General features: G+C 53.8%; 6 protein-coding genes across 6 annotated transcripts; 3 read left to right on the top strand and 3 right to left on the bottom strand.

The window, feature by feature from the left end:
• Window positions 1–702: 702 nt before the first annotated feature.
• Window positions 703–2754, bottom strand: WHR41_03287 (uncharacterized protein; the record flags this gene model as incomplete). The annotated part of the gene is made up of 2 exons (XM_069371893.1): window positions 2391–2754; window positions 703–2343 (listed from the first exon to the last, which is right to left on the bottom strand). The coding sequence occupies exons 1-2, from the start codon at window positions 2610–2612 to the stop codon at window positions 703–705; spliced, it is 1863 nt and encodes a 620-aa protein (XP_069231242.1). The 5' UTR covers window positions 2613–2754.
• A 1232-nt stretch (window positions 2755–3986) lies between these two features.
• Window positions 3987–5231, bottom strand: WHR41_03288 (uncharacterized protein; the record flags this gene model as incomplete). Its single annotated transcript, XM_069371894.1, has 1 exon — window positions 3987–5231. The coding sequence occupies one exon, from the start codon at window positions 5229–5231 to the stop codon at window positions 3987–3989; it is 1245 nt and encodes a 414-aa protein (XP_069231239.1).
• Window positions 5232–5448: 217 nt separating this feature from the next.
• WHR41_03289 (uncharacterized protein) lies at window positions 5449–7410 on the top strand (the record flags this gene model as incomplete). The annotated part of the gene is made up of 2 exons (XM_069371895.1): window positions 5449–5649; window positions 5707–7410. The coding sequence occupies exons 1-2, from the start codon at window positions 5635–5637 to the stop codon at window positions 7408–7410; spliced, it is 1719 nt and encodes a 572-aa protein (XP_069231238.1). The 5' UTR covers window positions 5449–5634.
• Window positions 7411–7948: 538 nt separating this feature from the next.
• WHR41_03290 (uncharacterized protein) lies at window positions 7949–8260 on the top strand (the record flags this gene model as incomplete). The annotated part of the gene is made up of 1 exon (XM_069371896.1): window positions 7949–8260. The coding sequence occupies one exon, from the start codon at window positions 7949–7951 to the stop codon at window positions 8258–8260; it is 312 nt and encodes a 103-aa protein (XP_069231097.1).
• Window positions 8261–8368: 108 nt separating this feature from the next.
• On the bottom strand, window positions 8369–14416 carry WHR41_03291 (uncharacterized protein; the record flags this gene model as incomplete). The annotated part of the gene is made up of 1 exon (XM_069371897.1): window positions 8369–14416. The coding sequence occupies one exon, from the start codon at window positions 14414–14416 to the stop codon at window positions 8369–8371; it is 6048 nt and encodes a 2015-aa protein (XP_069231098.1).
• Window positions 14417–14653: 237 nt separating this feature from the next.
• On the top strand, window positions 14654–15277 carry WHR41_03292 (uncharacterized protein; the record flags this gene model as incomplete). The annotated part of the gene is made up of 1 exon (XM_069371898.1): window positions 14654–15277. One exon carries the CDS (start codon window positions 14654–14656, stop codon window positions 15275–15277), a length of 624 nt encoding a protein of 207 aa, XP_069231095.1.
• Between the last annotated feature and the right edge of the window lie 458 nt (window positions 15278–15735).

The raw sequence follows: 15735 nt of genomic DNA on the forward strand, positions 1-15735 counted from the left end.
ACACATAGTTTGCTCAGACTGCTTGCCTCCGATACTTTTCAGAAAATAATCGCACACAAAGCTGCTACCATCAAGCATGAGATAATGAGGCCATCTGCTGCCCTTGAGAGAAGCACTCGCATGCTTCGCTTGCTAAGTTGCCCTTGGAGCTACTACCAACGCACCCATACTGAGATTAGCTAGTTGTCTTGAGAGAGTGTGTGAGGGGGAGAGAGATGGAGAGCTTCATTCCTCCTCACTAGGATGAGCACTTGGAGTCGCTGCCATCACGTATAGACTCAAGCGAACGAATGCTCCCCCTGAGACAAACGAACACAGATAATTTCATGTCTCCCACGTAGATCTGCACTTCGTGCTGCTGTCATCACCTATAGACTACCTGGAATGGCTGCTTCCACTGAGAGAGCCAGCCTTGCATCTCACTCGCAAAGTTGCACTTCATGCTGCTACCATCGGGCATAGACGATGAACATTGATTGCTTCTCACAAGAGAAACAGCCATCTTTCTCACTCGCAAAATCACACCTTATGCTGCTACCATCACGCATAGAACACTGAGAGACTAAGCATGCCGCTGAGATGTTCATTTTTATTTCGACTGTCGACCGCCCTCTCCGCCCCTCTGCCCCCTCCCCCACGCTCCTCTCTTCCGCTGCCTCCGCGCTGCCCGGGCCCCCGTCTCTGAGAAAGAAAAAAAAAAACTTACCTCTGCTCGCCGCTCTTCCTCCCCGTCACCCGCCGCCAAACCGACCCCCTCCCCTCCCTCTCCCTCTCCCCCTCCCTCCCCCTCGCCGCCTCCTCCTCCCGCGCCACCAGCCCAAGCTGCTCTCTCGCCGAGATGCGAGCGAACAGCTCGTCTCTGCCAGCGCTGAAAGTAGCGCCGGCCGCCCCAGCCTCCATGGGGAGCTCGAAGCCCCCCAGCACCTCCCGGCGGTGCAGTGGCGCGTCTCCGCCCGCCGACACGTACCGCTGCTCGGCCCTCGCCCGCGGAACGGGGTTCAGCGGGTCTCCCTGAGGGCCGAACGGCGACGGTGCGGTCGGCGCGGTCGGCGAGCGCGCGGGAGGCGGAGGGCTGGTGGCGGCGACGAGCTGCGCGTCGCCGTCTGACGAGGACGCGGCGCCGGGGCCGGTGCGAGCGGTTTCGAAGCTCTCGTGGATGTCGGACGAGGGCTGGGTGGAGAGGAGGGGCGTCGGACGCGTGCTGGTTGTGCGCGTCGACGCTTTCTGCAGCTGCGGATCGTTCTCTCGTTGGGAACGTCCTTCTTCGCTCAGCGTGCTTTTAGCCGGTAGTGGCTTTCTCGAGGGAGTGCTGCCGTAGAAGTAGGGTTTCTTCGGGGCGGGAGAGGGTGCGTCGATGCGGCTCGTAGCCTCCTGTGGGTAGCGCTGGCCTGAGTAGTCGCGGTATGGGTTGTAATTGCCAATATTGCGCTCTCCGACATATGCGAGGCTGGCTTCTTTGCGTGCGGATCGACTGCCCTTGGGCTCTGTGCGTCTCTTCGGGCTGCTGCGCTCAGAAGCTGCGTCAAGCTGTGAAAGGCTAGACTGTGTGAGCAGCTGCTCGATCTCTGCCCTGACCGTCTTTTGTATTTGTTGATTTCTTGAGCTACTCTGTTCAGTCGAGTCGTCCTTTTTGCTTTGAGTTTCGATCTTCTGGAGCTCTGTACGCCGCTCGTGCATGGCTGTGTTGCAAGCGAGCATCTCTGTGACCTCCTTCACATTTGTTCGTACTGCAATCTTGACGTCCTGTGCGTATTTCTCTGCCAGCATTTGGGCGATCTCAGCATAAGAGCGTTGCTGGATATCCTCAAGCCCATCGCTTTGTAAGACTTCGGGCAGCGTTGGAACGGCACCATCCTTCCGGCGCATAGCCGCGTGCTGCATAACCGCGTAGTCAAGCGTAGCAAGGAGCCTCGGGTTTGTCAAGATGGCCCAGTGAAGCTCGAGTAGCTGTGCGAGATCCCAGACGCTTACGGGTGTATTGTGGTTGTCGTTCATGCCATGTTCATGCAGAATGATTCCACCCTGCTCCATTCGCTGGCCATACCGAGATTTCAGATCATGATAGAGAAACGTGATCTCGCCGACGACTGCGTAGAAGATGCCTGCCCACTGAGCCAACGGTAGCATGTTAGAGGTAGGGAGGGTTGGAAGGTCGCATTCGGAAAAATCTTCGGATTTGTTCGGATCGATGTCTCTGAACCATGGCGGCAACGATGATAGATGTTCGAGTGGAAGGGAAGTATTGCTGCGACACCCGTAGTTGACGTACGACTCAGCCCTCGACGGCACGATGCGGTGGACGGCGCACAAGAACCAGCCCAAGGGTGTCTCGCCCGTGCGAACCTATCTGGTCAGTGGAATCTATGGAAAAATACTAAAGGCGAATATACCCGTTGATGATAGTCTGGCGTGAACTTTTGTTGTTCGTAAATAGCTGTAGCAGCTTTCTTGATAGATTCTTGAACTTTGCGATCGGAAAAAGGGTGCACAGCGCCTTTGAGCATCTGGGCGCGGTGGTTGAGGAAGTCAAGATCGCCTTCAAGACCATGGAGGACAACCGCGACGCCAGTGGACGTCCTATACTCGAGCGTCATAGTAGGAGCGATCAGCATGGACTGCTTTGCGCACAACGGTTCTTGGCGTCGAGGCTTGAGAAGGAGCTCGATTGGAGGGATTGGTCAGAGTCAGTGTCGATAATAACTATCGGTAAAGCTTGACTTAGCTTGCTGTAGTTATGTGCTATAGGTGCAATTGCGTGCGGCCAAGCGTTGAGGCGTGTTCTGCGCAGAGTGAAAGGCTTTGGTGAAGTGAGGTTAGATAGAGGTGCTGGACTTGGGTGGCTGCGGGAGTCCGGGCTTCGCGGTGGGCTTCCTGGACTGCGATTGCCTCAAAGTACCACAGTCTTCCTGGGTCGATAGTTGCAGAGACAGGGTCGTATGCTGGTAGTAGGTATCCAGGTTGTTCGTCGCCGACAGGTGGTCAATCGTATGTGTCGTGAGAAACGTCGGGAAGGATATATGCAAGGAAGTCGCTCACATGTGACATGTGACAGAGCGATTCAATATGTGGAGCCGGTCGGGAGGTGGAGTAGACGCCTTTAATGATTTCAAGGACCATCTGGAGCAGCAGTAGCATGCAGAGGAGTCCATGCCATGGCCGGAGTGATACGCAACCTGATCGAAGTTCCAAACGATTGGTCCATGTCAAACACTCCTCTGATGGCTATTGCACCGAACGGCGCTTTGTGCAAAACCAAAAGTCACAGAGTCGTTTTGTAATTTGGAATGGAGATCATCAGGGGCTCTCTCCGGTGGTCGTGCGTTGAGCGCATAGTTCGCGATTGTAGCTGCTGTGCTTCTGGAGTGGGTGATGCGGAGAAGTGAGCGGCGGCATGGATGAGTGGCGTCTCAACATCGTCGGATCGCAGCTTGAATACGTGACATCTTACCTGACCTCACTCTTGTCCAGCAGTGAACGACGTTGTAAGCCGCCCATCGCGAAAAGATGCAATTGAGTGAGAGAACAAAAGTCGGAATGTACCCATACGGAAGCAGCCTCTTCACAACAGCCTGCATTATAACACCAGAACGACGAACCAATGTTCATTCCTACTTTATGAATAGAACTGAGCTTGCCAATTGATGTTGCCTGATCAAAACAAGATGAGAAGATGAGGTAAGGACGAAGTGAGGTTTGACGGCTGCCAAGGATCGTCGGCTTTCGCCTGAGGCAACAAATAATTCAACAAATGATACATCGCAGATACAATCATAAGGGCACTGTAGCTAAATCGTACAACTGACTTTCGATCATTTGCTTATTGGTCATATGAGTGCTAAAGATGATCAAGCTTCGATACCGCTTTGGTTCTACACTGCATGTCTGGTGCGGAAGAGCACATGAATCCCTTTCACGACTGTGTCTTATCATACACGGACGGTATATTTACAGTGATTACAGTAATTCACAATGATAGTGACCGCGGCTCATTCGTCTGTGCTCTCCTTGCGTTGCCGCTGTTTCTTGAAGACTCCCAAGAATCCGCCACCGACGATCCGATCGCCAACTTTCGGCCTGCAGACCATCGACCATTTTCCTTCCGGGTCCGACGGAGCAGTCATCTCTTGTGCAAGCTGGGCTTGCTCCCGTTCTCCTTCCGGCTGCGCCTCGACCATGTCACTGTCTCGATCTTCGCTTTGCTCAGCTGATGTTTCAGCTGCTTCTTGCAGCTTCTGCGCACGTGGTTTTACAGGCCTCACGTCCCATTCTCTACCTCCTGATCCACCATTGACACCCAACTCGACGACTTTTTCCAGATCAAGAGGAATGCCGTCCTGTTTGATCTTGAGAGCGCACTCATTAACCTGAGTGACGCTTGGGTTGAACACGATCAACGTGCCATCCACCCGGAGCGCTTTCGCAACAGTCTCGATGTGCGTGTCTGCGTTCGGTAGATCGAGGAAAGCGTGTGAGAGGAAAGGCTCACTCTCCCGGTCATTAAGAGCCTTGCTGGTCCAGTCGCTAACAGATCCGACGTTGAAGTCGATATTATGCAAGTATTGCCCGTGGCGAAACGCTGCAATTGTTTTACGCGCGTGGTTCGAGTATTGATGTGCAACGTCAATGGTGTGGAGGACTGCCTTCCTTTGATTCTTCCACTCTAGAATTTTCGCCTCCATGCTCTCAGCATCTTCATCTGGTCCGGGTCTCGGTCTAGGTGGATTCGCAGCGTGGATCGCCCGACTGATATAGATCGTGAGGCTGCCATGTCCAGTGCCCGCCTCGAGTATCTCCAGCTTCTCGTCAGCCGGATTCTGAGCATCATACACATCGGGATGCAAGTCCAGCAAGTTTACAATCAAATTTGCGTCTGCAGGGTATATGGGCGTGACCAGTCTCTTACTCAACCGAACGTGCTCATCCAGCGTCACGTCTTGAATCCTGAAGTCTTGTCCAGCTTTGCCTAGCCTGGATGTAGCCGTACGAACGAGTTCTCGCACACGGTTGCCAATTATATCATCTTGTTGTATTATTCCTTTGTGCGTCTCTATTCTTCCGCCAGCTTTGAGAGGGCCACGGTAAACGGGCGGAGCGGTACGATCGCGCGTCTGCCGAAGGATAACATAGTCGCCCTCAGCGAATGGCCGGCCTGCGGAGTTGTGACGGCATCGATGGTTAGGAAGCTTAAGACCGCGACCAGCACGGTAATACCGATGCCACGGGAGGCTCATGTAGGCTGATGAGAATATGGCGGGTACTGCTTAGGTCACACGACTGATTTCAATGTTCTCTAGTTACAAAAGCGGCCAGACTTTCTCGGCGGCCCTGTGATCGGCGCGAGGCAGAGCTTCGTCCGGGGTTGGCGGGAGTTTCACAAGCCAGTCGAACCCTGGTGGCTGCAGCTGGCCTTGTGGAGAGCTGGAGACCCTCTCGCATCGCTCACGCTCGCGTGCACCGTCACACCCTCCTCGTGCGATCCATTGCCAACACGAGTGAGTGTAGGGATGTGCTTGCTGTGAAGAGTGGCTATGGCGCGTGTCGATTCTGCCCTACTGCAAACAAAGCGACGTTGAAATCTATCACCCTTATCCTCGTACAGCGCACCGAGACTGAGTGGGAGACTCAAACGTCAAAATGGCTAAACGAATCGTAAGCAAAGCTCGTCAATAGCATCCTTCTGTAACACCAAGCTGATCTTCTGTCAAGACTCGCGCGCTCACGCAGGTCTGCGCCTTCGTCGCGATCGTCTGCCTGCTCGTCTTCATCGCCGACTCACGCTACCGCGTCCTCCCCACAAGCATACACTCCGCTCTGCCTACCCACCGCGACGGGTTTGTCATTACCGACGTTACCATCACATTCTGCTCTTCAGTTAACCCTCTTTCAACATGTCGCTTGGACCCGGATGTATGGCATCGTGTCGAGAAGGATTTGTATTTGAACTCAGGGTGGGTCAAGAGCGCATGGGTACACATTCAGAGGAAGAAGGAGGAAGAGTTGACGGCTGAAGATAAGATTGTGGTAGGTGTCAAAATCGGGCGGTTGGATCCAGGCGTGGGAGAGAAAGGCCAACAGGGCGAGAAATGGGAAAGCAGACCAGGCGGCATTTGGCTTCTCCGAAGCAACCACCGACATGACAGCGATTCGGACAAAGCTGTCACCAGCGTGGACGTTCTATACGGGTCGGACGCGATCGACCCTAGGCCAGGATGGAAACTGGCTCAAACACCGCTTTTGATTGATGCCGACAAAAACCTTCTGCCTCCTCGACTGTCCACGCGCAACGGAAAGCCACATACCGAGCACAAGGAAGTCGTGCCTCGAGTAAGGAAAGACGGCAAGTTCAAGATCCTCCAGGTCTCAGACGCCCACTTAGCGACGGGCGTAGGCGTCTGCAGGGACGCCATTGATGCTTCAGGAAAGGTAGTACCAGCAGAGAATTGCGAAGCAGACACTCGCACCCTGGATTTTATCGAGCGGATTCTGGACTCGGAAGCTCCAGACCTTGTTGTACTCTCTGGTGATCAGGTTGAAGGACCGTTGGCTCCCGATACCCAGAGCGCGATCTTTAAGGTCGTAGCCCCTATGATCGAGCGCTCGATTCCTTACGCTGCTATTTTCGGCAATCACGATGACGAAGGCGGACATTTGTCGCGTCAGGCACAAATGTCGCTCATGCAGACTCTCCCTTTCGGGCTGTCGCAGCCAGGCCCAGAGCAGGTGGCTGGCGTAGGAAATTACTACATTGAAGTACTTTCTCCGTCAAGCCATCACAGCGCCATCACGCTTTATTTGTTAGACACACACAGCCTCACGCCAGACGAGAAGAGGTACAAAGGCTATGATTGGCTGAAGGACTCACAAATCGAATGGTTCAAGTCTACATCCGAAGGCTTGAAGCAAGCACACAAGAAGTACTCACACATCCATCTCGACCTAGCGTTCATCCACATCCCGCTGCCAGAATACAGAGAGAAGGACCTGATCGTCAAAGGCGGCGCCTGGAAAGAGGGCGTCACAGCACCCAACTTCAACTCGCATTTCTACGATGCACTCGTCGACGCAGGAGTCGTCGCAGTCGGTTGCGGACACGATCACGTCAACGACTACTGCGCACTGAGGCCACCGCCTGCAGCGAACGCTGGCCGCGACACGGAATCTGAGCCTCAAACACCACACACCGGCCACAGACCACATCTAGGCCCTTGGATGTGCTACGCCGGCGGGTCCGGATTCGGAGGCTATGCTGGATATGGCGGCTTCCACCGCCGGGTGAGAGTTTGGGAGGTCGACACCAACTCTGGTCGCGTTGTAACGTGGAAGCGCGTCGAGTGCTGCGGGCAGGATACCGAGAAGCGGATTGATGAGCTTATGATTGTCGATGGCGGGCGAGTGGTGGATGGCATATGATGGGGCACAAGAGACTGGGCTGTTTTGATATGGAGATGGCTTTGGGATTAGGCCAAATGGAATGGCGTGCTTGGGAGCGAGGCGTTAACGGTGTGTTGAATGAAATTTCGGACCTTGTGTTGAAGTAAAAGTTGGGTCGCAAATATAGGCTCTTCCCCTCTCGCCTGAAGTTCTAGATGTATCAGAATCTCCTTGAAGTGTACGATGTCAAAATAGGTCTACTTCCTTGTTGGTCGCAAGAATGGGGCGTCGAGTTTGGTGAAACAGACGGGCAGAGAAACGTCGATTCACACAGATCTTCGGAAAACAACGCATTACACGGCAGATGAAAAGACCAAATCGTTAATTGGCATAGTGCTTCCCTGGAAGTTGAAGAAAGGGGAGGCGTAAGTTCAGGTACTTTGGTTCATGATGTTGGCGCTCCAGCTCCCGAAGCGCGCAGTCCCCGCTTTGAGTGCGAGCGAGCCCAGCTGTGACACTTCTTCACGACCCCACGTCCGCCTCCAACTACATACCTCAAACCTCGAATACCGTAAGCATGGACGCGCCAAATTCTGCCTCTAATGCATCGGCATATCTGTCTGGCTTCCTGAATCGCACGCTCCATCTTCACACGACCGATGGGCGCATGTTCGCGGGCCAAATGAAATGCACCGATCCAGAGCGCAACATCATCCTTTCCATGACGCACGAATACCGACAACCTTCAGAAGCGGACGTCAAGCTGGCTGCAGAGAGACACAAGAGGTCAGGTAAAAATGGAAATGTCAAAGTCGACATGAAGAAGCGTTTCGTCGGGCTGGTGGTGGTGCCTGGAAAATACATCACGAAGATTGAAGTTGAGGAGTGAGACGATGTCATATCTTTGTCACGAAAAATCCGGGAAATGCCTATATGAAATTTCTGGGAAAGACTCGCTAGAACGCTACAAAAGAGACAAAGGGTGTGGGCAGCCGCACTAATCGCCGAGATACACTGGCACGCCATACACGACGGGCGCGGCGCCGTTCAAATACCGCAGATAACAGGCGTCCCGACTCTTGGCCACAGCGCCCGGAAGGCTGGCTTGAGAGTCCTGGTCCTTCGCTTTCGAGCGGCTACGACTCCTTGCCGGGGTTTTCGCTCCGCTGGGTGTCTTCTTCGTCCTTGGCGTCTTAGGTGTCTTTGGCACCTGCTGAGGGGTGGAGGGCGCAACAAGCCTTTCACGTTTCTTGGGAGTCTTCGAAGGAAGCTTGCTAGGTTCTGCTGGAGGTGCCCAAAGACCCCACTCCTCGCCGACCGTAAGGGAGAAACGGTCGATATCCTTGTCAGTGACATCCCAGAGCGTCGCAACAACGGCCAGGCATCTGCTTTTTTGTTCCAGGTCTTCTTGCGATGCCGCAGATGCGCTTCTGTGGCCTGCGTTCAGATAGGCCAAGGGCACTGCTTGGGGCTCCAGCTCTCCATACTCGGTAACGGCTCCAGACGAACAGCCCATCAGCCAGACGACTTCGCTGCATGACTCCAGCTTCTTGATGGCTCTGGGACGGATGTACTGCGACCCAGCGCCGTGACCGAAGTACAATGTCATTGCGGCTTTCTCTAGCGCAGCCTTGAAGTCATCCTCGCTCGGCGCTTTGTTGACGACGGAAGACCAATCAGCACCGTCTACTGCGGCAGCCTTTGATAGAGCTGGTTCGAGCACTGTCTGTGTGCTTGTCAGGTCCGAAGATGGGTTCAGGATATAAGCTCCGGATTTGCGAGAGACCAAGTGGCGGCCTTCAGCGTCGATCTGGGCACGCATGCTGGCGATGCAATCACGAAGGGAGAGCATACTGCCCACTCTGCTCACGCTGATGCCTTCGAGGCACGGCAAGTTCTCCCATGGGAAGGCTTGCAGACGCTTGTCGAGCACGAGGACAATGTGTTGACTCTCATCATCCTGGGCTTCACTGGCTTCATGATAGGACCTCAATGCATCAAGCACTTCGACCGTCATTTCATCGAAATCCACTTCATCGTAAGCGTTGCGCTCTCCGTTGAACTGCAGCATGTCCACCACGAAGTACAGTAGATCCGATATCGGCTCATCCAGATCAACCGTGCCGTCGTTGTCGCTCCCGAGGTTAATGAACAGCTCTAGAACATTGTGATCCAGCGCCAACTTCGCACCGCGGCCCTTGGCTGCCTGACGTGAGGGCAAATGTCGGTCAAGAGCCGCCTCGAAAGACGCTCGGAACCGAGCAAGTAGTTCAGGCTGCCTTACACGAGGCGAAAAGACACCTTTGAAGCCACCGAACCACATCTCCTCGACATTGATCAATAGCTCCTGGAGTCGTCGGTCGAGGGCCTCACGCTCGTTCCACCAATTGCTTTTGGCGCCTTTAGCGGACAGATCGCCGTTACTGTGGCAGCTTGCGTTTGACAGCTGGATGATCTCGCGCAGCTCTTCCTTTCCCGCTGCGTAATCGAAGACTTCGTCTCCAATCTCTTCGTCCTGGTGTCGTGAGAATGGAAGCCGGACGATGAACGGCGTGTGGTTCGCTCGATAGCGTGCAACGTATAAGGACGTACATGCTTCGTCTAGGTAGAGAGATATCGCAGTCCAAGGCTTGGGGATGGTGTTGATGTACTCCTCTTGGAAGGTTGCCGTGTTCAACTGAGGCTCGTGTGTGCTTGCTTCAAATGTCGGCCATTCGAATGGCGTGTTCCGGTGCTCATGGCTTGCGTCAACTATACTTGCGGTTCTTTCGAAGTTGAGAGCGTTGATTCGGGAAAAGTCCAAGGCTAATGCTGCTTGAGTTGGGAAGGGATTAGCCTCGACTGCAGTGCCGTCGACTGATGAGCAGAGTATTGAGACGTCGAGCAATTTCCCTGCCTCATTGTGTGTTTCAGCCGTGGAGAGGTGTTGCGAGATTGACGTGTGACCTGAGAGCAAACAGTTGCGAGCCTCGATGAGAGTGTCTTTGAAGCTCGACTTAGCCGTAGTCTTGCGCGGGCCCGCTCTGCCTTTCGGTTTTGTTGATACCGCCTTCTTACTTGCAGGAGCTGTTTCCGTCTTGCTGTCACTTTCAGCAGGCCGAAGCAGTGCCGGAAAGGAAAGCGTGGAGTCCAGAAGAATGTTGTACGCGAAGTCTGTCTGCATCTCCCTTGTCGCCGTAGCCATCAGTCGATTGTAATGGGTGTGGCGTTCCTTCAATTTCCAAGAAGCAGCGGTCATCGGTGCAATACTTTCGGATATCTCTTTTTCGCCTTTGCCCTCTTCAACTCCGAGCATCGCTCTATGGAAAACAATGATAGCTTTTCTTTTCTGCGCCAGATAGGGCAAAGCTTCATCGTGTACTACCTTTTTGGACTGAGTTGACGATTTCTTGGGCACCTGCGTAGTCTTCTTTCCGGTCTTGCCTGATCGTGCCGTGGACCGTCCTGTCTTCGCAGGGGTGGTCGATGATGCTTTGGCTGGTCGAGATGCTGGCCCGTCGGTCTCGACAGGCCCACAAAGACTTTCCATTTTCGACTTGAAGCATTCAGTCTCCATGTTCGAGAGCAACTTCAAAGCCTCGTCATAATGTTCGGCAGCTTCTTCGGGCGATCCATCTTTGACACGGACAGCGGCCTGTGCCTGCAGGCGTTCCACCGACGCCAATGGAGCGCTGCACAAATCAGTGGCCTCGCTGCTCACGAGACACAGCTCCGCCTCCTCGACTTTTCCAGCCAGGCTCAAAAACACCGCACGGTGGCTTCTGATCCGAGAAAGTAATACAGACGAGCCCACTGACTCTGCAGTTTCGGCTGCCTTGCAGCTGTAATAGTTCGCCTCCGAAAAGAGGCCGTGGTGTGCATACATGTCCGATAGGTGCGTCAAAGATTTGCAAAGCAGAGGAACCAACGGCCAGAAGGCAGCACCTTTCGTCGCTGTCGGCGCCACTTTTGCGCCGTCCTTCGGTGACAATCGCAGCTTGCTGACACCAGTTGTGAGTTTCGTGACCTCGTTTTCCGCGGGCTCCGCTACCTCTTCCTCAACCTGCGATGCATCTGGAGTCTGTCCTTTCTCGAGCCGACACCAGGCACTATTGACAATCTTCACGGCATGCTTTGCGGCAGCGAGAGATTCGTGAGGCTCGCCACAAGCAAGCTTGTACAAGGACTGCACCAACCATCCTTCTCCGTGTGCTCTTTCGTACGCCCCACGTTGAGCTCTTTGAACGCCCTTGGGCTGCAAGTCATTTCTGAGCGATGCAGCAGCCTGGAGAGAGGATTTGCAACTGTCCAGGTTATCGATCGATAGGAGGTACTCCGCGTACGCCAGGTGCCACTCTATCTTAGTCAAAGTTGCTGTGCTGGCAGATGCGGCTTGCGCCTCCGACTGAGCCAGCACTGAGCCGGCCTTTTCGGAAAATCCCAGAGATAGCCATTGCTTCGCGATCTGAACAGAGGCCTCGACGGATTCTGTTGAGTTTGGTGGCTGGCAAGCAATTATCTTGGAGATGAGGGACAGCACAGGTAGGCGATGTGTGTCCTCTCCCAAAGATCCGAAGAAGGCTGCTATCGATCTCAAGGACATTGTCAAAGTCTCCGGATCGAAAATCTTCTCCTCGAGCTCGGTATGGCTCGAAATTCCGTACAGCAGACCTTGCCAGGTTTTCAGTACCGGCTGCAGATTACGCATAGATGGATTCCCCTTGTTCAAGATCTTAGCCAGTGTGAATGCCGCCTCAATATCCGAAGCATATTCACGGAGCCCTTCGTCTTTGGCGAGTTTCTCTAAGTTGAAAGGTGTCTCAACCCAGTCGCTGGCAAAGTCCATCGGGAATAGATGGGGATGCTCGTCGCACATTCGAAGCACATGTACCGCCAAATTGGCACGTCTGAGTGGGTGTTCGCTTGGTGCATACACTTCGTGCAGCTGTTGGATCAGCTGTGGCAGGAGCGATCTCAAGATTTTGTGGTGCCTAGACTTTGCAGCGTATTCCGTTGCGTTTTTGAGCTGACATTCAAGCAAAAGACCCCTTTCCAGGTTGCCGAGTGCCTTGTCGTCGTAGAAGTTATTAGCGGAACCCCTGTCCGACCCGCTTGTGATGGTGCGTGTCATGAGCAAACGCAATGCTCGTTCCAGAATGATACCATCGGAAGAGGATGCCCAAGCAAAATGTGAGGGCTTGCAGGCTACCGATGGTGTGATCGAAGCCAAAGCTCCTGTTTGTATTAGAATCTCAATAGTCTCGTTACTGATCCAGGATATTGACGATTCAGAAGATGTGCTTCGCTGGAGCGCGCTGTGAATGATACACCTGGCAGCAGAGAGACCTCGGCCAGGATATGACCGCACAAATCGTAGGGCAAAAGCAACGGAGAGGCTCGTGAGCTTCTGGAATTGGTCCAAATCTTCGAAGGAAGACGGGGGCTTCTTGTGCAAGCGTGACAGCTCGGCCAGCAGGAATTCGTAGTCAGACGTGCTTCCACACATTTTGCTCTGCAATCCTTCGAGTAGCTCACCGATGAGCACTGGAGATTCTTTGGTATCAAGTCTCGCCACACGCTTGACCACTGCAGCGATACGTTGCGCGTGGTTCGTTTCGAGGGTCTCACATTGTTCGGCTAATGCGTCTGACCATTTCCGAGCATGAGCATCTTCACCAGCTTCCTCGGCAAGGGAAGAGAGGGTACGCTGGATCGAAAGCAACGCTTTCGAATCCTTGGAGCCATTGTCGCTGATGATATCTCCAAAGCAATTGTTCACAGTTTCGTAGACTTGGCTTGGGCTCCGGCGCTCTCGTGATCTTCGGATAAATGCACTGATGCATCTAAGCACGGGGTCGAACATTTCGCGCTCCAAGTCGGCTTCGTGGCCTACCATCTCCCACCATTGTTTGCGAATTTGCAGCCCGAGGCTTTGCAGCCGAATAACGGCCTCAGGTGCTGGACATATTTCCCGGTTGACTGCAGTCGCATCTGCTTTCGAGCTCAGACTTGGGCACATTCCTAGAATAGTGGAGGAGAGTGCTTCGAGAAGCCGGCCTGTCTTAGCTTTATCATCGTGCACAGCGTTCTGAAAATCAATAAGCTTGATTGGACTGCTGGGTTGCGAAGGGTCCAACAGCTCAGCACTCGCTTCGATAGTTGCTGGCTTGGAAGACGATGTTATGGCGCGGAGAACCAGGCTCTGGTAGGTGATGGCGAGAGGTAGGACCGAGCGTTGCTGCTCAAAATCGGCCTTCAGATGCAGAAGCCCTGCTAGTGTTTCCTTTTCTGGCGGCACGGCGGGCTTGGGTTTGCCAACTGCCTCCAGCCTTCCTTTCAGAATCCGCAATTCTTTGATCGCCAGAGAGTCCAATCCATGAGACATCAGCTTCCCAACCAAAGCCAGCATCCCGTTCTCCAGTTGCAGAGGGGGTAGCTCGCGGACGCCCAGTTGTTTCGTGTTCACAGAACGGAGAAACGAAAACGCTAGCCTCGAGCATTCGCCGGTGTGGAGTACGTGTGGTACAGGGCCAGTAATAGCAGTCGTTATCTGACGTGATGGCTTTTCTTCGCCACATCGTACCTTCTGAGGCGATGCATTCTCAGACCGCGGCTGCAAAGCTCGTTGCGACGCTGAAGATGCAGTGCGTCCAAGTTGCCTTGGGGTGACAGGCGTTGATTGTGTGTTGGTGTGATCGGAAGATTGCCTGCTTTCGAGTTTCGGTCGAGACTTGAGGGCGTCTGCTAGTTGCTTGAGGGTGATGTTTACGACTTCGGTAGCCAGCGAATATCGTTCCTTGGGTGCCAGCAATTGATTGCCATCTTTGTGGACTTCTATGGGGTTCGTTCCAGTCCTAGCTCTGGATCCAGTTTTCGCGCTTTTCGCGCCCACATTAGCGGCAGATGCTGGTCTTTTGCCCGCTTGGATCGTTTTGGTTTTCGCGCAGTCCTTCGTTTTTGGCTCCGCGCTGAGCAGGCTTTGAAGTGTCGTTACTGTGGAAGTTGTCGCATTGCCACTCGCGATGGCTGTCTTGACAGCTTGCGCCTGATCCTGCGGCGAGCCCATCTCTGCAGAATTCTATTCCTTACAGCATGCGTGTTTCCCCTTTCATGTCGTCCAGTGTATGCAGGTTCCAGCCTATCATCGTCGTGAAGTCTGGAAAAGGTGTCTAGCCCCAGATCAACAAACAAACACAGCGCAAGCCGGCGTGCAACGGTGGACGGTCCGAAAGCTTCGACCACCCGCTTTTAGCTTGCAGGCCAGTGAGGCCCTTGAAGACCGTCGCAAGAACACCACAATAAAATGGCACCATCCCGAGCACTCCGGCAGACTCTCAGCACTTGCTCATCATGCGCGAGACTACCGTTTACTCCACATAGGAGCTTTGCGACTTCTGGACTACTATACAATGAGGGCTCACACCTACCCCGAGTCGCCGACCCCTCATTATGGCGCTCGCTCGTTCCTAAGGCCCTAAGACGCGATGGCGGTGACGACTCGGGTGCCAAAAAGCCTCGATCGAAAGAATGGAACCCGGCTACTATCTTTATTGTACTTGGCATACTTGTGGGATCAAATGCGATCAATATCCTGGCGCTTAGAAGGGAGATGGTCAACTTCAGCCGAAAGACGGAAGCGAAGTTGGCGGGCTTGCGCGAAGTCCTACAGCGTGTCAAAAACGGGGAGGACGTGGACGTGGAACGGATGTTGGGGACTGGTAATCCACAGCAAGAGAAGGAGTGGGAAGATGTGATGAACGAGATTGAGAAGACCGATACGATGGCCGAAGCCAAGAGGAAGCGCGAAGTGAAAGCCGCTGAGAAGGAGGCCGCAAAACTTGCAGAGCTAGATGCGGCCAAGATGCGATCTTCAGAGAAAGGCGGACCTGACGGGGCTAGCAGTGGAAAGCCAAGGTTCATGATGTGAGCGCTGTCAATCCGAAGAGCTTCTTTCTGGGATTTGAGCCGACGACACTACATCATCTCGAGCACTCACTGGTGCTGCCTCAGTCTCTCCAGTGCACGGCTAGCGCTCTAAATCATGCTGCTTCAACAGTTCAGAGCGAGCAGATAGCACTGAGAGTCAATGAGATATTCACGACTCTCAGTGCGGTTCCGGTCATTTTCAATGGCATCTGAAGCCGCTCAGCTTCATCCAGCGAAAAACAAGCACAGACAGAGGCGGCACTACACTCTGGCGATCATGTCGAGCCGCTACTGCGTGCTTGCTCACCTTTTTTGGCGCCAATCTGTTCAGTATATTTTTGCTTCACACACATGTCTGTAATAGTATATCAGCCTTTGCGATGATTGTCACGGATCCTGTTCGTATGATTAAACTGGAATACACCTCAAGATTGAGTGGCATGTGCCTTCACAATAGTT

Source organism: Cladosporium halotolerans (assembly GCF_011745625.1).
Source record: "Cladosporium halotolerans strain TM138-S3 chromosome Unknown Sca8, whole genome shotgun sequence".
Lineage (NCBI taxonomy): Eukaryota > Fungi > Ascomycota > Dothideomycetes > Cladosporiales > Cladosporiaceae > Cladosporium > Cladosporium halotolerans.